Genomic DNA, 23,628 nt, shown 5'->3' on the forward strand with positions numbered 1-23,628 from the left:
GAGAGAAGATTTATTTATTTATTTATCTATTAACAATAATTATGAAGTATAATAGTTAAGGGTATTCTGATAATTTCATTTTTTTTCTACACGTGAGAATTTTCAGTCAATTTTAACAACAATGCGAACAGAATGACTGAAAGTGAAAAAGTAACTATCATAAAGGATTGATAAAACAGTTTTTTTCGTTCGGGGTGCAAGTTGTTAAAATGGTCAAAGATGAGGGACCAAAAATGTCATTTATCCATAATATTATGCATATATAAAGGAGAGAATGAGCCAACAGACACATTATTGTTCATGCTATAGTACGACGACGGGAATACCTATTTAGTTTCCAAAATAACATCAATACCATTTAAGTTTCTGAAATTACATAAATATCACTTAAGTTTCTGAAATTACATAAATACCACTAAATATTATAACCTTAACCATTTACATTTATGAAATTATGATTAAAATCCTTTCAACATTAATTTTTTACATTTATGACACTAAATTTAAATATATTTTAATATAATATTTTTGTTAAGATATTGTTATTATTATTATTATTATTAAATATGTTTTTTTTTCTCCATACTACATGTTAAGTGGAATTTATATAGAAAAAAAGTTGTATATTATTTTTATATATTAATGCTTTAAATCTAAATTTAATGCTCTTTAATGGATCGATTAATCCCGCTGCAACGTGCGGTATATGGCTTGTCATACATATATAAAAAAGGACCAATGCTTGACTGCTGATTCCATATATTCAACTTTGAATGGCTGAAGTGAATTATTTTAAGATTAGTATGAAACTGTAGATGAAATTGTCTAATATAAATTGTTTGATTGAATCAAACAAGATGACATCATCATAATTTTAGTAAATTAATTCATCTAAACACTGGCAATAAGTACCATACGTGATATAATTAATAAAACACGTTAAATATTAAAACACCATATAACTACGCACAATACATGCAGTGCCTAAAAATGATCGGATACACATCATCTACATGTATCTCAGATCCATATTAGAAAAAGAAAAGAAGATCATACAAGTAAAGAGATATCGAGAGTAAAGAATCAATTCAAGAACATGTTGGAGAAACACTTGCGATCCTGTTGAGCTTCACGTTCTTGCATGAAGCTTCAAGTTCACCGTCTTCGTGGCCTTCTTCTCTCACAAAATTTACATTTTGTAAAGAAATCTCTTTGCATGGAAAGTTGTCGCTACACTCTAACTTCACAGCAAATTTTGACTCGCTTGTGCCTTTTATATTGTTGTATTTCACGTTACTTATTTGCACAGCTGAGGCCTGAAAAGCGTGTATATATATATATATATATATATATATATATATATATATATTTCTTCATCAGTAACTAAGTATTTGTATGTATATATACTATGCTATTATATATTGATAACAATTAAGAAAACAATAATGTTACCTCTTGCTGACATCGCTCCTTTTGGTCACAATAGTTTTGGTCAATGATAATTGGGTTGCTCACATTTCTCATTGATATATTTTGAAATATTATGTTTTTGGCATATCCAGAACCACCCTGAAAATAATATATATATATATATATATATATATATATATATATATATAGTTGGAGAGTAGTTAGGGAAAAAGGTATGGGATCGGACGTCAACATTTCTCGACATGCATAATCATGTATTTTTTGTGTATAGTATACTATATATAAATGGCTTTATTATGATCACGTGGACGGTTAGCAAATAAGTAAGGTAATGGTATTTGTATTTGGTCGTTTGTAGGTCATGCATTAAGAAGTAGCTTATAATAGAACAAATTTGGATTTTGATAAAAATTAGGAAGTATTAGGATATATTTAGTTTGTATAAGAATTTAATTAACTAACCCTCTTCTGTATCTCGTGAAAAAAAAAATTATCTTTTGGAAGGAAAAACAATTACAGTTCAATCTCTTTATTAACTGTGAATTTCTCAACAAAGAGAAAATATCTTTTTAATTTTGAGAATTTGTAAATAGTGATATGCCTACGTTTGGATAGACCTGAATTTTACTATTTATTTTTTCTTCAAAACAAATTTATTGAAATAAAGTCAATTATTACCTGCCAGGTCTTTATTCTCACTCCATTCGTGGTTCCTATAAATTTTGCTCTATTCACAAACACATTTGAAACTTGAGCTTCAGAATTATCGGCTCCCAAGCTTCCAATGCTGTACATTTATAAATAACAACAATAAGGATAATCATTATATGAATGGTAATAAATAGATAAAAACCAAGACCTACGACAACATAATAATTTCCCCTTGAAAAAAGAAGACATATAATTATCCAAGTGCAACAAAGAATATAATTTGTGTCAAAAAGCTTAATGATATAACCTTATTCCATGACCAGGTCCACAAGTTATGTCTGTAGCTCTAACATTACTCGATCCGCTTACTATTGATATACAATCATCACCTTCATTATAAATAAAAAGACAAAATATTAATAACAATAAACTTGCTAATTTAATGATTAGATAAATGGTATATCAACTAATTAAGTATTACCTGTTCCAATGACAGAATTCATAATATGAATATTCTGACTTTCAGTGACATGAATTCCGTCAGTATTAGGGCTATTTCCAGGTGCAGATACTTTAAGGTTCAAAGCATTAACATTATCACATTTCTGAAAAATTAAATGCATTTGTTGTGCGTTTTCCAGCCTCAAGTTGGACACAACTAGATTGGTGCAACCATAGAAAGTCATAGCCTACCCAAAAAAAAAAAAAAAAACTTTAGATATCAGGATTATTGCAAAAAAAACATAGTTGTTATTATTGAAAAAAAAAAATTAAATAACAGTGGTCAACAAACTTACTGTTGGGGCATGCTTGCAAGGCTGTAAGATTAAAAATAAGAGATTATCAATAAAGAAACAAATAGAGAAAAAAAATATATATTCTAATATTATAAGTCGAGTCATTGTAATAAAGAAACAAATAGAGAAAAAAATATATATTCTAATATTATAAGTAAATATAGTGACATACAAGAGACTTGTTGATTTTACAAGAGTTTTGCCACCAAATCCTTCCATTGCCATCAATAGTGCCACCACCTTCGACTCTCAAGTATTGAACTCCCTCGAACTCAATCCAAACCCTTCTGTCATTTTCGTAATCGGATCGATCGGGCGAAGCTTTGATCACCCCCGCAATCTAATTAATTAAACACATAATATATCTTAGCACAAACTATTATATAATAATTTATATACTTTTTGTAATGCATGCAGAAATATAAACTACAAATTAATGAATCAAAAGGATTAATTCTAAACTTACCGTCATTGTAATTGGAGACTTACAAGGACCTGAAAACTTGATTGGCTTAAGATAATAAACCATGTCTTTTGGAATAAAAATTGTACTCTCTACTTTAGAGGAACAAGCTCTATTCCAAGCCTCGTTAAATGACTACGTGGAAAGAAAATAAATGTTAATATATTAGTAATTGTGATGAACAAGAGTATGGAAAAAATATCTAGAGCCAATCATAAATCACAATATTATCCATGCGCGTTTTTCATAGATATACCTTACTATCATCTGTTCCATCAGCTTTGGCTCCAAAACTATCCACGTTAAAGACCATTGATGTCGACGAAGATGAAGATGGCACGATTTCCTCGCTAAGCCTTGACATGATTCCAAATGAATTTGGTTCATTTCTAGCGAGTGAGAGCGGAAAAGAACGAATAATTAGGAGTACTTCTAAAAGTAGCAACACTGAGAGAGAATATTGAATTTGTGTTGACATTTTCTTAATTCAATATTTGTTTTAAGTTGAAAGTGAGAGAAATATTGATGGCAATGTTTTTGTCATGAACACAAGAGTATTGTTATGTATTTATAGTGATGAAGAAATTAGAGTGGAGAGAGTTAGAGACTTCTCTAGAGTCGTTGCATATACATCTCATTAACTTGTTGCTTCCAAAATGACTTCAAATTAGAGAGTTGGGTCTCTACACAATATTTCTATCTGAAATTTAGGAAAGTAGTTATTAGTTAGTGGAGACTTGTGCTTGTGATTGTTTACCAACACTCACAACGATATTCCATATGTGGATGACTTTTTTTTTTTTTTTTTTTTTTTGCTTGGAAAACCAATAAGCACACTAAATTTGAGTGGTAGATTTCTAGATGTCAAAAAGAGATTCTTGTATGAGTTATTGTGTGTATATAGTGGCTTGAATTCCAACACATTGTGTACGTAAATGACTTCTCATATTTACATATTAGATTGAACCGTTCCATTAATTTCCTAAAGCAAAGTGGCATAACATATAAAGTATGAGATATATTTGGCATTGATCCACATAAACAAGACTAGGATGTTAAATCGCTCTTTTTTGACCATGTTGTAAAAAATGTATTATAATTCTATATAATAATCAACCACTATAAATATACTTGTAACTACATGTGAATCACAATCCTATTCAGTCAAAGCCATGTCCCGGAATTAGCTGCGTGCTTACTTATTATTATTATTGGTATTATTATTATTATTATTATTATTATTATTATTATTATTATTATGATGATGGAAAAATTGTACAAAATAGCCATTTGAAATTTATTGATAAGCAAAATAGCTCAAGTTTCAACTTTTCAGCAAAGTAGTCAAATTGTAAAAAAATTAATCTTGGTTGTCAAAGAAATTTTGAAATAAAATTACTGTACATTTTAGCTATTTCACTAGATTAAGAAAAATTGATTATTTTACAAATTCATAATTTTAAATTGACTATTTAGCTACATCACCCTATTATTATTAGCGTTGGTGATCATTGTCCAAGGGATTATTCATTTTTTATTATTATTATAAACTATATATCACATTGTTAAAAATAATAATTAGACAAACTTGGTAGAAGAAATAAAAAAAATAAAAAAACTACTAAGGCCGAAAATAAAATATATATACGAACAACACCATCAGAAAAATAAGTACGTAAAAAAGGGAAAAAACAAAAAAATGATGAGGACCGTTCGACGGTTTCCTTAAAGTAATATTGCTCTCCTACGGGTGCTGAAAAACGACGAGCAATTTATCTCACACGACGGCGGAATGAGAAGAGCTTTGCACCAACAGAACTTCTCCGGCGAATAAAACTTGTAATAGAACCAACCATCGACTATAAAGGAAAACACAAAGGCAATTTCGGAGAGAAATAAAAAGAAGAGAGAAAAGAGATTCAGTTTTGTTTTGAATGAGAGAATGAGCATCTTTATATAGGCCAACTCCATCTTCGGTTACAAGGTTTGAACCAAAACCCTTCAGGCTTTAATGCTCCTTAATACTAATTAATCTGCTAATAATTACAATGCAAAAAACGTTAAACTTTAATGCTTAGACGTTCATATACGTTTTTCCATTTAATTGTAATCCGTAGCATTCATTAATTCCCAACATAACAAAAGAGCTATTTGTGGAATTAAGATTTTCAAAAGTGATTTTTGCAATAAAAAGATAAGGATTTCCACAAACAAGCCCAAGCCCAAGCCCGACCAGAACCAGCAGCTGCGCGTGCGTGTGGTGAACTTGAGCTTTCCTTAACCATTGTCCCTCTATAGAACTGGGTCACCATTGGGAACCCAAACCATTTTCCACAAATTGTATATATAAGCTTTTATTCACTTGTTCATTTTCAATCCACGTGAGCCTCTTGCATTTCACTCCACACAACAATGTGTGTACTTTACAAACAATTAATGTGGTTCTTTAAGCATAATTTAAGCATCAATTTTTCATTCATTATAACTTTGATTTTGGCAAACTTATAGTCGATATTATACCTTTTTTCCGAAACGAATAATAATACAAAAAAATTAACAAATTCATTGAGCGAACCCCACTCAAATTTTTACCTAAAATCACCAACCCACGAGATAATAAATACTCTTTATTATCAAAATCCTCTTTTAATTGCAACACAAATGGCCATATCTCAGATGTATAGCACGCAAAAACTAAAATTTGGTCCGTAATCAAAACTTTGAAAATGTATAGAAAAAGATTAACTAATTAGTTAGGGATACACAACAATATGAGCGCAAGTTAACTACCTTTGAATGGTGCATGAAATTTGTTACTAAGTACATGAAGAAATACTAAAAGTCAACGTCAAGAAGTTTCATATAATACATTTTAAGTAAAAATAAATTTAGAGAGAGGTAATAATATAGATGTAGAGATCCTTGAATATTTGACAAGGTGATAATATGATGTCAAAGGAAGTCTAATAGAGGGAAAAATATATTAGGCGATATAGATGATATGATAATGTAATTAAGTTGGGGGAAGTTAGGACCTCTTTAGGTGAAAAGTTGGGTTGGGTTAGAAAAAAAAAAAGATAAAGGTAAGATAAGAGAGTGGAAATGGCGTGTTGCTTTTTTGTTTGATTGTTTGAAGAAATTAATAAACATCACCAAAAACTTGCCGTGGTGTGTATTTTGGGAGAGAGCAAAAATTCAAAATAAGTATAAAAATGACGAGTTAAAAAAGGTATGGGCTAAAATGGTGTGTGCAAATAATTCCTTCGTGACTTGGAATTTGTTGGCATTTTAACCAGGTTTTTTTTTTTTTGGTATGTCTTGTATGCTAAAACTAGGGATTGAGCCAGAAATGCAAATTAAGAGAGTTACCATGTAAAAGAACGTCTAAGGCGATTAATTTATAAAATTTTTAAGATAAAAAAATTTAAAAAATTAGAAAATAGTGTAAATTTTGTTGAGGGGGTCTAGACCTTGACTAAATCCTTCTCCGACTAAAAGTCGTACTCATCAACTGCTATAGGTTTAATTATAAATAGTAATGTCTTAAAAAGATTTTTTAACATTTAGAATTTTCCAACATGTAGAGCTCTCTAATAATATAAGATGTTTCTTTCTACGAGAGTCCACGCATACTGAAATACTGAAATATTTAATTACGTCAATTATAATCATGACTCCAACTGTTTAATTATAATTGATTGTGTAATATGGTTTAAATTTAAATCGATTATGTAGTTTGAAAATCAAATATTTAATTGACTAATTCAATTGGTTATTTATTTCTAAAAATATATCTTTCCGTTTTTAGCAACATTCTCTGTATTTTTTTTTTATCTTTGACCTTTCAAAATCGTTTTGCAGCGTGATATTATAGCTGAAGTATCTTTCTATTTTTTAGAATTTGATAAGTGATTATAAGTTTCAGATTTAATCAAATCTATTTATGTTTTCGTTCTTCAGTTTTCTACTTTTGTATGTTTGTAATGCATATTAACGTTTATGAACAGCTATTTACAGTTATTAACTATTACTAGCCAAATTTGGTTACACCTATCGTTTCTTCTTATTCTATGCGTTTCTATGTTGAAGAATAAGAAAGACATTGAAGAATTGCCTGCTATTCGGCTCTTGGGATGGTTGCACAAACATCTGTTTCAAAGGTATCAAGTCTAAATATAAAATAAATTTCATGAGCTCATACTTTCAATTCAGGCAAGCTGGAAAAAGGTCATTGAGGAAGAGCCATCATAATTATCCACTCTTAGTGGTTCAGCTAAAGCGCCTCTTAGATGAAGAGAAACAAGTCATGCCTAAGGGCATTGAGAAGTGCGTTTATTACGCGTAAAACTCCTATTTCTCGGCTTGAATTTAGCGAATGTTAAAGAGTTTTTTATAGTTTTAGTGTTTTTATGGTGACTTACATTATCAAAGGAGTAGAAAAAATTTCCATATACTATTTGGAGTCATTTTCCGACAAAATGACGCAATTGAGAATCAAAACGAAGCAAGAAGGACGAAGTGGTGAAAATTTACACTAGCACGCGTCGCGCACTCCGTTACGCCAACCACTGAGCGACAAGCACGCTCCGTGCACTGGATGGATCTTCCAAAGCGTGTCGCGAGGTCCTCTTCGCGCGCCGCGCGATTGCACCACTTCGTCACCAAGTTCACTGTAGCAGATGCGTTCTGCGAGGTTCCTAATTCAACGAAGCATGTCGTGAGCCTCCTTCTGCATGCCGCGGATCCGAGACTACGCGCTGCAAGCCTCCCTCTGCGCGCCACGACCCCCCGTCAGATAAAAGTGGAAATTAGCATTTTTTTTTTTAACGTTTTGAGCCTTCGGATCAGTTTCAGTGGCTCAGATCACTCCAAAAATTAGCAGGAAACCTATGTAATCAGATCTAGAGTCTCATAAAACACATCTTAGTCTTTTTTTACTTTCACTCTAGTTTTTTCTTTTGAATTTTTACTTGGGAGGGATAGAGAATTTTGGAGAGCCGCTCATCCTCGTCTTCGCTACCATCGGCAATCACAGGTTTTGTCTTCTTCTCTTAATCTCTTGAACTCCAGTTTTTATTTTGTGATAATTATTATGGCTGTGTTTTTATTGAATTCTCGTTTCTCTTCTTCTTCATTGTTTCTTCTCTACACCATGAACTAATCTCCTCAAGGGCTATGGTGTAGCGAGTCTTAGATACGATTATGGATTCTTAATTATTATATTGAAGTATTTTTATCATTTTAGATTGCTTTTCTTAATTCAATTCTATGTTTAATGCTCGTATAATATTCGTGACTTTGTACATGAGGGTCCATTAGGTATATAATCATATTTATAGTTTCACATTGTTATATAGCCAACGTTCTGTAAATCTTAGGTAACTAGCCACGTCCATATATTTACTGTGAAATATCAAATTTTAACCTAAATTAAAAAGCTAAAATATTGATGTTCGAGTGACGTTAGTATTTTTTTTAATAAAGTAGTATTGAATGATTTATTTATGTGGTAGTTTTTTAAGTTTTATTTTTTATATGTGCTTTAGAGTGTTTTAGAATTTTAATATACTTTTTGGCATACAAATTATGGATATATATTGTATATAAGTTATTTATTATAACTAAGTTATATATATATATATGTGTTATATATATTATATGATTATATATTATATATATATACTTAAGATTAATTTGTTAAGTTATTATATATTATGTATGTATATATAATTATGGTATATATTATATTATATATACATAGTAGTCACATAATATAGTAGTTACGTAAGTGTTAATTAGGGTATATGTACGTATGTATATACATATATATATATATATATATATATATATATTTATATAAATATAAGAATAGAAGTAGGATTAGAGTTTGGGCTTTTAGGGTTTAATTTAGACATATATAAACATCTCATCTTTTTCTTTTCACGCTTCTTCTCTGCTCTCCCTCCCCCATCCCTATCTTTGTTTGGAAATTCGTAGCTCTAAATAGGTTCCGAGCCGCTTAGCTTTTCCGAGCCGTCTAGTTTTCTCGAGTCGTCCACGATCAATGATCGTACTTTCCGAAACGAAGGTAAACAACCTATGAGCAAGTAAGGAGGGTGGATCAACGGCAACGATGGTGAAAAGATTGGGTTATGGTTGCCGTTTTCGAAAATAAAAGACTTCTGCTTTGCTTTCACTTTTTCAATAATCCAAACTCAAGGTTTTATTTTCATAGTTTAAGTTTTTTTTTTTTTAATTCTGTTAAAGGTTACGACTTTATTTATGGTATTTATTTACAGTGATATTTTTGGGTTTTAATTTTCGATTATGCAACTTCGACGTTTTGAGTGTTTTCGTTCGTCAAGTTTGAATGAAAATTTATTTTAGGTTATGAGTTTTCAAACTTCGGGTCGTCACATTTACACTTGCAAATTAACGTAAATTTCCACCATTTTATTTCAATGAAAGGGCAAACCAGAAATGCCACGTACTTTTTATGGCTATTTATCTAAGATTCACAAAACGTTGGCTATATAGCAATTCTAAAAGTTTTAGTTGGATAGTTATCTAATTTTTTATTTTTTATTTTAACTTGATGCTTGAGAAAGATTAGGTTGTTAGTGTGCTTGAATTGAATTAATGTAATACATTCCTAGATGCCCGAGTCATACATACGTTCTTATATTTAAGGCTTACTGCATTTTTAGGAGTTGAGATCGAGAGATAAAATTTTGGCATATGTATAGGTCGCTAGATGCCCGATAGAGATTTAGTGATATTATTATTGTGAACGTGACTAGAAAAGTATGAATGTTATAAATTGTGCGTGAATTCTGTGAATCCAAACCGTTAATTAGTTTCGCGAAGTCATAATCCTTACCTTTGCATAACAGCGTTGTTTAATTAAAGTTTTTGTCAAAATTTTGTGACATCTTTTCCTCCATCTTATAAGTTCAATTCGTTCTAGTTGACTTAATCATTAATTAAATTTTTTCCTCGTGGGATCGATATTCATATTTCTCTTTACTACTTGAGCGACACGTGCACTTGTAGGTGTGGAAATTCGCAACAGGCTATAGGATTGGGCTCTCCATGTTGGATGGTTGTAAGGAAAAGATGATTTATTTATTTTTATGTCTATATTTTAATTTTTATCTGTCTTAATATTTATGTTTAAACTGATTCTGAAGATTATGTCCAAGATGGAGAACCTTCATCAACAACGCATTTGGTGAGAAACAAAGTTGTAGGACACAACACCCTTTTGAAGAAGTCCAACGTAGGGGATATCAATCACTTAGAAGAGGGCCCTAATTAAGAAGTCGAAGAATCAAATGAAGCTCTTGTTTAAGTATTCAAATAAATCATATTCAAAGACTATGGACGGATTCTAAAAAGACTTGAAAGATGAGTTTTTGAGAATACCATAGAAGCAATGGGCATTCCATATTTGAATTCAAAAGTATCTGCTGTTTTTATAAAGCATCAAATAAGATGGGTGAACTGAATCAAATGAATAAATTATGGGACGAGTGACGCAGTAAATTTCTAGCATTGTCACCATGAGCTCATAGGCTAAGCCTTTAACCAAACCGATTCATTTATTCTAGTACGCTAATGTTGTCTCGGCGACAATTGATTTTAGTAAGTGGAAAGAAGACTCAGAAGAGCTTGAAAGGACCATGGAGTCGAACTATATACTTTAAAGATAAAAATATCGAGGTAACTTGTGACTCTCCTACTTATTTAAAATTTATTGCTCCGGGAGTAGAACTAGTAGGATTGGCTTTTACTAATTCGTTGCATTTAGTTATATATATTGATGGGCTTTTACAAAGTTGTTGCTATGTAATCCATGCAGTACTTTTATGAAGGTACACTTTTCCTCATTCGCAATATCTATATAAATATGCAAGTATTATCTAATTATTGAAATAAATTATCACATTATAATTTGTAATAACTTTAAAATCTATTATAATTATTGAAAATTTAAGTTTTCAAAAAATAAAAATACAATTAATTGATCATATGTAAATAATATACTGGATATTATTAAAGTTTGTTATTTTTATAGAAATTTATATTTTTTATTTATTTTGTGTCATTATCGTCTCTGATATTAAAATGAATTTTTATGCTGCGTATTCTTATTAGAATGATATAAAGTAGTTTTAAGCGTATGCTATTTATTTTTGTTAAAAATAATATAATTATAAATAAAGTGTATAAATTATAATAATTTTGAAGTTGTACGTTGCTATATAACACGTCCATGCAGGGCCGGTCCAAAGGGGAGGGGAGTGACGCAATGGCCGAAGGTCCCTTCCAGAAACAAGGCCTATTTTTATTTGTAAAACTTTAGTTTTTTACTGTTGAACTTAGACAAATAAAACGAGAAGAATATAATAAAAGAGAAAAGCCCAATCATTTTGCAGTTTAAAAAACCATTTTCACTCTTGGGCCTCCGAATTTAGAAAAAAGACCTCCGAAATTTTTAAAATAAAATAAAGCTTACGTCAAAAACTAATATATGGCAAATAGGCTTTTTTATATAAAAGTTCAAAATTTTAAAGTAAAATCAAGCTTACGTCAAGTAATATATGGCAAATAAGCTTTCTATATAAAAGTTCCTTCTATTCTTTATAACAAAATTTACTAGTACTTTTTATTTGCACTTGCATAATGATACTAGTAATTTTTTCTCTTTTCTCTTGTTACGTAATCCTTTTAGGGATTATTCCTAAACTGTAACCTATTTAAGACCAAAATACAATAAGTCAAAATTAATTCAAAATATGACTTTCATATATGTGTAAGTACAAAAATACCCTTAATGAAATATCCTTATATTTTCTTTTGTATTTAATTTTGTTATTTACTTCAGGTCACAAATATAAATTTATAGATCATTTTTCTTTTTTTATATGAAGTAAAAAAATTGGAAAAATTTGAAAATCTGAAGAAAAAACTAATAATTAAAAGAAATTGGAAATTCATTTGAAGATTTATTGACATTTTGTCTTTTTATTGACATGAATGTCAATAAATCTTCAAACGATTCTGGAAATCAATAAATTTTATGCATGTTAAATAAATCTTCAACAGACCAAATTCTTTGAAGATTTGTTGAGATCAAGAAAATTTATTGACATCGATGTCAATAAATCTTTAAAGAATTTTTCAGAATCGTTTGAAGATTTATTGACATTGATGTCAATAAAAAGACAAAATGTCAATAAATCTTCAAACGAATTTCTAGATTCTTAAAACCAATATATATATATATATATATATATATATATATATATATATATATATTTTCAGATTTCTCAAATTATTAGGTATATACGAGGAGGCTTTGGAGGGAGTGGAATTGTGAAACACGTTGATATGGACATAAATTGCTCTCTTTCTCTTCACCGCCACATCATTTTATCATCTTCTTCTTATTCATCCAAAATGACAAAGAAACACCAAAACCCTATAGTTAAAGTCATGACAAATAAATCTAAATCATCGCCAGTAAATAGAGAGTGCCTCAAAACGAGATTGATTTCGGATGTGTAGTTGTTGATTTTCGTTTAGTTAGTTTGAATAAATTTTTTTCCCTAGATTTTCTAGGTATTCAAAAGAAAAACTATAATATCTACAATGTCAATAAATATGGTAGATTATTGACGATAACACAAAAACATATTTCATTGATGGTAGTTTTGTACCAACAAATATAAGGAAGTTATATTTTTAGATTAATTTTGACATATTGAATTTTGGTCCAAAAGTATTGAGGAGGTCTTAGTTTAGGTTAGGAATAATCAAATCTCTTTATCATGTTAATATTCAGATTTATGGTTGTCTTAGTAAAAAGAAGACAATTTCACGGACTAGTCATTTAACATGCGTAACTCCTAAAGCAGGGACGGACCCACGTTGTTCAGGCTCAGGGGATGTTCTGGGCCACTCCTAACTTCCATGAAAATTTCATATATATTTAATACAGTTACTTAAATGGCTATATAATTATAAAACTCCATAATTATCTCATTTGTTTTATAAAATTTTATAACTATTTTATTATTATTATATAACTATTTTATTATTATTATAAAAAAAATACATCTTCTTGTAGTGTATGTGAATAATAATAATAGAATTATAAAAATATGTAATAATACGCAATTTAAGTGTAGATAGTGTTAGCAATACTATTTGCAATACTAATTAAATAATATTTGCGACAAAATATGTAAACAATTTGTTCTAATTTTATATTAAATATACAAGAATAAAAATAAAAGCTTTTAAATTATCTCTAAAATCAATTTTTTCAACCATTGATAAGTTATATTAATTATTTTGTTTGAACGTTCAATTATTTCAAGTTTCACGGGATCTTTTACAATTTATATGTGATGATTAATTAATGTTAATTTTTTAATTTTTTTATCAAGTGTTTAATTAAATCCATCAACGAGGCAAACTTGCAATTCGAATCGGAGTCTAAAAAGTTTAAGAGTATTCAAAATTATTTGAAAAATAGAGATTGAATCATATAAAATAAGAAAATAAATGAAAGAAGATGAAATAGTGCTCTCTGCCTGATTCGATTTACTCGAATCTAAACTATTTGAATATATATATATATATATATTTTTACTTTATAAATTTAAATAAATAAATATATTAAAAATCAGTTTACACTATTTTTAAACGATTCACTATTTTTATATAATAATTTTTATTAGATATTTTAAATAACATTTATTATATGATGTCAATATTATTTATATATTTTTGGCCACTCTCCGAGTCCGCCCCTGTCCTATAGTCTAACTTTGTGTAGCCACATCTCAGCCTTATCTGGAGATTATTGTGATTTCCTATACTAATATAAGTAATAACCCAGGTACTAAAAAAAATACTAAAAGTCAACAGATGAAATTTAGCGCTCATTAATCATCATCAGCCTCCAGTTGTACTCTTCATATCGACTTATCATCATCTTACAGCATATATAAAGCCTTGTTTCTGTATCGCACTTTGTTCTTCGAACGTTGAAGAAGAAGAAAAAAAGAATGATGTCTGTGTCGAATTTGAAGACCCTTTTGTTGCTGATTTCCATTCTGTCAGCATTCGAAATCCCGAGAGTTCACTGCGACTCTGAACCCATCCGAAATCTGCTTCGGATTTTGGACTCCAAACGATCACAAGCTTCGGTCCAAGAAGCTGCTTCAAGAGCTCTTCTCCGCAGATTGATTCCTTCGCACTTCTCAAGTTTCGCCTTTCAGATCGTCCCAAAGGTACTCATTTTCTCATCTGGGTCTTCTTCGATTTCTCTCGTTTCGTCTAAAGTTCGAACCTTTGAGGATTTCACTGAACAATTTCATCTGGGTTCGGAATTTAATGAGTATTACATTTCAATTTCCTCTTGTTTCGTCTTAAGTTCGAGTCTTTGAGCATCCCATTGACCAATTTCATCTGGGTTCGGAATTTAAATGTGTATTACACTTCAACTATCTCTTGTTTGTCTAAAGTTCGAATCTTTGAGCATCTCATCGATCAATTTCATCTGGATTCGGAATTTAAATGTGAATTACACTTGCCTACTTATAGCACCGAAAAATGTTTCTAATTTTAGTTCGTATTTGATGACGTCACTATGAACAATAATATCATTATCAGGACGCTTGTCATGGCCAAAGTTGCTTCATTTTGAGCAACTTCAATCTGTCAAGCCATGATGATGGGCCTCAGATAATGTATGTGGAATTTGGCTTCTTTACTCTGCTTGCTCACCAATTGAATTTTGTGCCTTTGAACTTTTGAGAGCATTTATTTATTTATTTTTTAAAGGATTAAAGGGACTTCCGGGGTTGAACTAGCTTCTGGGCTTCACTGGTATTTGAAGTATTGGTGTGGGGCCCACATTTCTTGGGACAAGACCGGCGGGGCCCAGCTAAGCTCCGTCCCAAAACCGGGTTCTCTCCCGCGGATAAAAGACGAAGGAGTTGTGGTTCGACGCCCGGTTCCGTGGAACTATTACCAAAATGTGGTCACATCAAGTTGTGAGTACCAACACTAAGCTTTTGAACATTTTTTGAATGATTTTTGAACATTTTTTGTTGTTTATTTTTTTTGGGTAGATTCGTTTGTGTGGTGGGATTGGGAGAGATGGGAGAGAGAGATAGACTGGATGGCTCTTCAGGGGATCAACTTGCCGTTAGCGTTCACTGGCCAAGAATCCATTTGGCAGAAAGTTTTCATGGTGATTCTCAAGCACGCCTTAATATAGGCAGAGATTTTCATGAAGTCATTCACTTTGACCCCTTTTTTTGGCATTTTAACCGTGATTATTTTCCGTTACAGGATTTTAAGATCGGCAAGGAAGACCTAAACGGATTCTTCGGTGGACCCGCCTTCCTAGCCTGGGCGCGGATGGGAAATCTACATGCGTATGTAAATTATTAATTGGCGAAATATATTTTGGCTTGGTGCTATTTTGTTGTTAATTAGCATGGTGTTTATTTGGTTTTTCAGTTGGGGCGGTCCGTTATCACAAAATTGGTTGGATAATCAATTGGCCTTGCAGAAACAAATACTATCTCGAATGGTAGAGCTAGGCATGACACCAGGTGAAGAATTATTAACTTTGTTTTCTTTTTCTTTTTTTTTCTTTTTTTTTTAAATGTATGATTCTTATAAATGATCATTTTCTATGTGCTCACACGCGACGATGATCTCTTTGTTGTTTCAGTGCTTCCATCGTTCTCTGGGAACATTCCGGCGGCGTTAAAGAAGATATATCCTTCAGCTAACATAACGAGACTTGGTAACTGGTATTATAATTATTTCATTGACTAACATATTAAACATATGGCTTTTTTTTTGTATCTTTAGAGACACTGTTTTGGAATGTTGCTGAGAATTCAATTTCTTAATTTAATTAGGAACACGGTGAAGGGAGATCAACGTTATTGTTGTACTTACCTTCTCGACCCCTCCGATCCTTTGTTTGTCAAAATCGGGGCAGCGTTTATCAAGCGGCAAATTGAAGGTGTGTTTACATGAAGTCCTTAATTATCCAATAAAAAAATGAGGACTAATATATCCTGTTTAACTTTATTGTATTGCAGAATATGGAGATGTGACAGACATCTACAACTGGTAACTTTCATTAGTATAATTTAAATAAAATAAAATAATCAAATAGTATTTTTCTTGTTTTCTCTTCTTTAGCACTTTTTAATGGTCTGTGATCAATTACCTTTCTTTACACGTAATTTTCGATAGCAACTTTCTGAAGAAGTTAACAACTGTATTTATTTTGCACAGTGACACATTTAATGAAAATTTACCTCCAACAAGCGATCCTGAATATATCTCGACGCTCGGAGCTGCTGTGTTTAAAGCAATGTCCGAAGGTGATAAGGATGCTGTTTGGCTAATGCAAGTATGTATTTATATTTTGGTCCCTCAAATTATGTAAACTTCACATATTATGTCCCTCAAAAGTGTGTGTGATTTGACAGGGTTGGCTCTTCTACACAGACTCTTCATTTTGGAAGCCTCCTCAGATGAAAGTAATCTATTTTTCAGTCATGTGGATGTTTATTTATTACTTATTTGGACGGGGATTTAAACGTGCTGACGTTTTTTTTCAGGCACTTCTACACTCTGTTCCGTTCGGGAAAATGATCGTCCTCGATTTGTTCGCCGAAGTCAAACCCGTATGGGAAAGATCATCCCAGTTTTACGGCACTCCTTATGTATGGTAATTCACTATGAACGATGAACTTCTATTTATTGCTGTTGGTGAATTTATTGTTTAGGTTATCTAGTGAGAAGCATTTTAGGAATTTTATACATGTATTGTTATTGCCCTAGTTATCTTTAAATTCTTTTTGGCAGTTTTTTTCTTCTTCTTCTTGGTAGAGTGAATGAGAGGAGAGGTTTTCACTAAAACTCGATTTTAGCTCTCATATTAGGAGTGAGCCACTATTACTTTGTTCGTTGTTTTATTAATTATTTATGATTAGGGTCTCTAATCGTAAAAGTCCAAAGACTTGATCATTGACTCCTCAAGCCGTATCAGGTGTATGTTACATAATTTCGGTGGAAATCTTGAAATGTATGGTGTGTTGGACTCAGTTTCTTCGGGTCCTGTTGATGCTCGAACCAGCGAGAATTCCACTATGGTCAGCGAATACCGACTTATTATAATTATTATATAAAAGTAGTTTTGTAAAGAATAATAAAAACGTGTTGGTAAATGTTAGGTCGGTGTTGGAATGTGCATGGAAGGAATAGAGCACAACCCGGTTGTTTTCGAGCTAATGTCCGAAATGGCGTTTCGCAATGAAAAAGTTAAAGTTCAGGTAAGCTTTTCGTTAAAGCTTGCTATTTTTTCAAGTGGCTTAATGGACGAGATTATAATTTTCTTTATCGTAAAATTGATTGTATGTAGGATTGGCTAAAGCTCTATTCTCAAAGGCGATATGGTAAAGGGGATCATCGCCTCGAGGCAGCTTGGAATATTCTTCATCGGACAATATATAACTGTACCGACGGGATTGCTGTAAGTTTCGAACCAAAACCGCACTCTCAAAATCAAGTATATTGTTATCTAGCTGATCAAAATGATTATTATTATTATTATTTTTAGGACCACAATAAAGATTTTATAGTCAAATTCCCAGACTGGAATCCCGAGCCGAAGCTCGGACACGGAATTTCAAAGCTCTCGACGATAGAGGTAAAAAGAAGACTTCTGGTCCAAGAAAGCGCCTCCGATTTGCCACAAGCACATTTATGGTACTCCACTCAGGAAGTGATAAATGCCCTAAAACTATTTATCGACGCCGGTAACGATTTCACGGGAAGCCTTACATATAGGTAACAAATATAAGAATAAAAAATTATTCAATTTATTTAATTATAAAATTTTATGGATTAATGAAAGTATTGGAATCAGATACGACCTGGTCGACTTGACACGCCAAGCGCTTTCGAAGCTAGCGAACGAAGCGTACATCAACACGATCGTAGCTTTTCGGGAAAAGGACTTGAATGGGTGTAGATCTCATAGCCGTAAATTTCTTCAGCTCGTGAAGGATATAGATTTGCTTCTCGGTTCTGATGACAATTTTCTTCTCGGGACGTGGCTCGAGAGCGCAAAGAAGCTCGCGGTTAACCCTCCTGAAAGACTTCAGGTAAGCAAGAAAGAGATCATAAACACGTTGTCATTAACAATTCGATTTACATTGAGAAATTTTGTAATTAGACCCTACTAAAACAAAAAATAATTTCAAAGACATGTATCTCAAAAGTTACGTGAATAGACTTTAACCCATTTACGGACATAATTGCATTTTAAAATCCATCTTTGAACTAAAAAGTGGATTTTTTTTTTTTTTTTGGGGGGTGTCTAATTACTCTAATTTCTCTGTAACAAATGCTTGTCTTTCAGTACGAATGGAACGCGAGAACACAGGTGACAATGTGGTACGATACGACGAAATATAATCAAAGCAAGCTTCACGATTACGGTAAAAAAAATGTTATCTTTTCTCGATCTTTTAATCATCTTTTTCTTTGACCTTCAAATCTGAATTTTTTTATTTTTTATTTTTTATAATTAGCAAACAAGATGTGGAGTGGACTTTTAGAGAAGTATTATCTTCCGCGAGCGGAATCGTATTTCAAGCTGCTCTTGAAGAGCTTGAGAGGGAGCGAACGGTTCGAGCTCGAAGAATGGCGACGCGAATGGGTTGAATTCTCGAGCAATTGGCAGAGCGGCACCGAGATTTACTCGGTCAAGCCCCAAGGAAACGCTTTAGCCATTTCTCAAAAAATGTATGCCAAATATTTCACCTAGTGGTGGATTTTCTATGGCTTCTTTGAGCTGTTACTGTGACCTTGTGATGATTAATTGATAATAATAAGGATGATGATGATTACACTCCTTCCTTTAGTAAATAAATAAATAAATAAAAAGATAGTGACAATGCTTGCTTCAAACATTAGATTATGGACACAAATATATAAGGTCAACTTAAAAAAAAAAAAAAAAAAAAAAAATTGCGGTGAATTATGATTGAAACATATTATTGAATAAAAATAAGACTTGTAAAAGGAAGAAGAAAAAAATATAACATTTTTTTTCTCTGAAAATACAACATTGTTGAATTTAAGAACTGCATATCTTGTCTTGTCTAGTATAAGTAAAACCAGAAAAAGGAAAAACAAAAGAACAATATTGAATATAAAAGTCTTATGTCTAGTAAAGAAAAGGTAAAAATAAATATAATAAAAATACAAAGTTACTAGAAATTAACATAATGATATGAGCCCCCACTTGATTTAATACAATCCTTAAAATAGAAATTAAAATTTTAAATTATGTGAATTTTGTAGTGAGTTATTGACGATAAGAATCTTATGTCTTGTTAAAAAAAAAAAAAAAAAGTGAAGCAGGCCGAATCAAGGTTGGCTAGGCCCACAGATCATATTCCTTCGGTAAATAAATAAAAAATGATGGTAACTATGCTTGCTTCAAGTGATATATTATATTATGGAGTCCAATATTAAGTCACTTTTAATTTTATTCATGCGGTGAATTATTGATCGTACAACACATTAGTGAAAAAAAAAATACAACATTGTTGAATATAAGAACCTTATGTGTTGTCAAGTAAAACAAGAAAAAGAAAAAACAAATTAAATTAAAGAAAATAAAAATACAAGAATATTTAAATATAAATTTTTTATGTCTTGTCTAGACATACCTGCGAATTGGTAAAAAAAAAAAAAAAAACCATATTACCTATGTCTTGTCTAGACTCTAGTGTAAAACCAGATAATGTGAATTTTGCAGTGAGTTATTGACGGTAAGATTCTTATGTCTTGTCATTGTTAAATAATAATAATAAAAAATGCCTAATCAAAGTGGGCTAAGCACAAAGATCACAGAAACAATTTCTTTCATAAAACAAATTGCATGGATTATCTCTCTCTCTCTCTCTGTTTCTCACTCCATGGCTTTTTTTGTAGCCGACTTGAGTGCCAAGTCAACGGAGGATTAATCATCCTTTGCTCTCAAGTCGTCTATAAAGATGGCAATGGACGTGAGTCAATACCTTCAGAGAAGAGATGGGCTTCAAAAATATATCACTTTTTTTTTCTTCTTCTTTGATTTGTCGTTTTGGTCGAAACTGGTTTTCGTTGATAAGCTTCCTTTCTTTCTTGAACTTTTAAAAGCTGTAATCTTTGGTAATGACGAAACTGTGATCGCCAATAATAATGGCGTTTACGAGTTAAAAAAAATACAACGGTCTTGAATATAAGAACCTTATGTGTTTTCTAGTAAAAACCAGAAAAAGAAAAAAAAAATTAAATAAAATAAAAATACAACAATATTTAAATATAAATTTATTTTGAGAAATTTCATTTTGTAGACCTAAAAACTATCAAAATATCAAGATTAGACCCATTAGTTTAATAATATCCGAAATTGGACTTTTGGACACTTTTCAGACAAAAATACATTTGCAAGTCCATATATGTAAAAAAACATCGGATTTCATCGGATTTTGGAGGATTTCATCAGAATTTGAACACAAATTTTGGGTTGAAGCTCATCGGAAAAATCCGATGAATCTCATCGGAGATCATCGGAATTCATGGATTTCCGATGAATTCCGATGATCTCCGATGAGATTCATCGGATTTTTCCAAGTTTTTTTTAAAAACTGTCACTATGGAAAAATCCAATGAATCTCATCGGAGATCATCAGAAATCATCGGATTTTTCAAAAAAAAAAAATTCAAATTCTAACTATGGAATTTTTTCCAAAAACGATGCGAAACCCTCAAAATCGAAGCTAAACATATACCCAAATTCCTAAAAAAAGGTTATCTTTTCTCGATCTTTTAATCATCTTTTTCTTTGACCTTCATATCTGAATTTTTATTTTTATTTTTTATAATTAGCAAACAAGATGTGGAGTGGACTTTTAGAGAAGTATTATCTTCCGCGACCGGACGCGTATTTCAAGCTGCTCTTGAAGAGCTTGAGAGAGAGCGAACGGTTCGAGCTCGAAGAATGGCGACGCGAATGTGATGAATTCTCGAGCAATTGGCAGAGCGGCACCGAGATTTACTCGGTCAAGCCCCAAGGAAACGCTTTAGCCATTTCTCAAAAAGTGTATGCCAAATATTTCACCTAGTGGTGGATTTTCTATGGCTTCTTTGAGCTGTGACTGTGACCTTGTGATGATTAATTGATAATAATAATAAGGATGATGATGATTACACTCCTTCCTTTAGTAAATAAATTAAAAAAAAAAAGATAGTGACAATGCTTGCTTCAAACATTAGATTATGGACACAAATATATAAGGTCAACTTAAAAAAAAAAAAAAATTTGCGGTTAATTATGATTGAAACATATTATTGAATAAAAATAAGACTTGTAAAAGGAAGAAGAAAAAAATACAACATTTTTTTTCTCTGAAATTACAACATTGTTGAATTTAAGAACTGTATGTCTTGTCTTGTCTAGTATAAGTAAAACCAGAAAAAAGAAAAAAAAAAAGAACAATATTGAATATAAAAGTCTTATGTCTAGTAAAGAAAAGGTAAAAATAAATATAATAAAAATACAAAGTTACTAGAAATTAACATAATGATATGAGCCCCCACACTTGATTTAATACAATCCTTAAAATAGAAATTAAAATTTTAAATTATGTGAATTTTGTAGTGAGTTATTGACGATAAGAATCTTATGTCTTGTTAAAAAAAAAAAAAATAGTGAAGCAGGCCGAATCAAGGTTGGCTAGGCCCATAGATCATATTCCTTCAGTAAATAAATAAAAAATGATGGTAACTATGCTTGCTTTAAGTGATATATTATATTATGGAGTCCAATATTAAGTCACTTTTAATTTTATTCATGCGGTGAATTATCATTGATCGTACAACACATTAGTGAAAAAAAAAATACAACATTGTTGAATATAAGAACTTTATGTGTTGTTAAGTAAAACCAGAAAAAGAAAAAAAAAATTAAAGAAAGTAAAAATACAACAATATTTAAATATAAATTTTTTATGTCTTGTCTAGTCATACCTGCGAATTGGTAAAAAAAAAAAAAAACACCATATTACCTATGTCTTGTCTAGACTCTAGTGTAAAACCAGATAATGTGAATTTTGCAGTGAGTTATTGACGGTAAGATTCTTATGTCTTGTCATTGTTAAATAATAATAATAATAAAAGGCCTAATCAAAGTGGGCTAAGCACGGAGATCACATAAACAATTTCTTTCATAAAACAAAGGGAGATTTCCTTATCTAAGACTAAATTAAGGGTGATTTCCAATTTCCTATATTTTTCCAAATATTTACCAAACTAAGAGTAGTCAAAAAAACCATACCCTAAGTCAAATGAGAGATAATAAACTTTTACCTATTATACCCTTAGCAACTTATCTCTTATTTTTCTCTTTTTATCTCTTTTTCCCGTTCGCTCAGCCTATCTCACCCTAATTTTTTTCCCAGCTCACATCTCAGTCCAGCAAAGCTTCCGTCCTCTCTCGGAATCACGTCTCGGTGGTGGATCTCTTTCTCTCGCAGTCCAGCCCAGCTTCCCTTCTCGCTCCGAGTGTTCGATTTTTCTGTCAGTCCACGTAATCATCTCTCTTCCTCTCGGAATCATCGCTGTTGTGGATCTCTCTCTCTTTCACTCTAGGTTCCCTTCTCGATCGGAGTCATCGCTGCCATAACAGGTCCGTCGTCGTATCCTCTGAATCTGCAAACCTCTGTTCCCCTGGGTCGAGGATCTGCAAACTTCGAGTCGTGGCGTATAATTGATCAGGTCCGTCGAGGGCGCAGTCCAGTGATCAGGTCTGTAGCAGATTTATGGTGAACGACACGCATAATTGATTTTGTGTGTTTCTTTATTAGTGACATGTTAGGTAATTAGTGACATGTGTATGATTTAGTGTGTCGGGGTAGGTGATTAGTGAAATCATAGTTTATTAGTGACATGTACATGTAGTTACTTGTTTTTAGTTTATTAACATGTTTCTTGATTAGTGACATTGTCATGTACCAGTAGTTAATTGTTTTAGGTTTAGTGACATGTTTATTGATTAGTGACATCAGTATATATTAGTAACATGTACAAGAGGGAATTATTTGAAGATGTAATGACATGTAAGTTTATTAGTGACATGTACAAGAAACTATTTGAAGATGCAGTGACATTGTTATTTGATTAGTG

At 31.4% G+C, this 23,628-nt stretch overlaps 2 protein-coding genes across 2 annotated transcripts; one reads left to right on the top strand and one right to left on the bottom strand.

The window, feature by feature from the left end:
* Window positions 1-1,088: 1,088 nt before the first annotated feature.
* LOC149382870 (polygalacturonase-like) lies at window positions 1,089-3,655 on the bottom strand. Its single transcript, XM_089628370.1, has 9 exons — window positions 3,599-3,655; window positions 3,346-3,477; window positions 3,052-3,219; window positions 2,880-2,900; window positions 2,564-2,771; window positions 2,390-2,471; window positions 2,110-2,218; window positions 1,453-1,569; window positions 1,089-1,316 (listed from the first exon to the last, which is right to left on the bottom strand). The coding sequence occupies exons 1-9, from the start codon at window positions 3,653-3,655 to the stop codon at window positions 1,089-1,091; spliced, it is 1,122 nt and encodes a 373-aa protein (XP_089484496.1).
* A 10,509-nt stretch (window positions 3,656-14,164) lies between these two features.
* On the top strand, window positions 14,165-19,301 carry CYL1 (alpha-N-acetylglucosaminidase family / NAGLU family). Its single transcript, XM_089629036.1, has 19 exons — window positions 14,165-14,645; window positions 15,028-15,104; window positions 15,199-15,410; window positions 15,489-15,610; window positions 15,712-15,797; window positions 15,883-15,977; window positions 16,100-16,181; window positions 16,293-16,399; window positions 16,479-16,509; window positions 16,678-16,795; window positions 16,875-16,925; window positions 17,007-17,116; window positions 17,438-17,540; window positions 17,622-17,720; window positions 17,810-17,920; window positions 18,008-18,237; window positions 18,317-18,554; window positions 18,812-18,890; window positions 18,984-19,301. The coding sequence occupies exons 1-19, from the start codon at window positions 14,421-14,423 to the stop codon at window positions 19,217-19,219; spliced, it is 2,412 nt and encodes an 803-aa protein (XP_089485162.1). The 5' UTR covers window positions 14,165-14,420; the 3' UTR covers window positions 19,220-19,301.
* The last annotated feature ends 4,327 nt before the right edge of the window (window positions 19,302-23,628 follow it).

This window comes from Urtica dioica, chromosome 10, assembly GCF_054948205.1.
Source record: "Urtica dioica subsp. dioica isolate 48M chromosome 10, U.dioica_male_clone48M_v1_H2, whole genome shotgun sequence".
NCBI classification, from domain to species: Eukaryota; Viridiplantae; Streptophyta; class Magnoliopsida; order Rosales; family Urticaceae; genus Urtica; species Urtica dioica.

Excerpts from the sequence above, each read along its gene's own strand:
- CYL1 (XM_089629036.1), top strand. The coding sequence starts at position 14,421 with ATGATGTCTGTGTCGAATTTGAAGACCCTTTTGTTGCTGATTTCCATT. Across the intron at positions 17,721-17,809 it reads ATGAAAAAGTTAAAGTTCAG|GATTGGCTAAAGCTCTATTC; the intron begins GTAAGCTTTTCG and ends GATTGTATGTAG. Across the intron at positions 18,555-18,811 it reads ACCCTCCTGAAAGACTTCAG|TACGAATGGAACGCGAGAAC; the intron begins GTAAGCAAGAAA and ends CTTGTCTTTCAG.
- LOC149382870 (XM_089628370.1), bottom strand. The coding sequence starts at position 3,655 with ATGGTCTTTAACGTGGATAGTTTTGGAGCCAAAGCTGATGGAACAGAT. Across the intron at positions 3,478-3,598 it reads ATGGAACAGATGATAGTAAG|TCATTTAACGAGGCTTGGAA; the intron begins GTATATCTATGA and ends CTTTCCACGTAG. Across the intron at positions 1,317-1,452 it reads AGGAGCGATGTCAGCAAGAG|GCCTCAGCTGTGCAAATAAG; the intron begins GTAACATTATTG and ends CACGCTTTTCAG.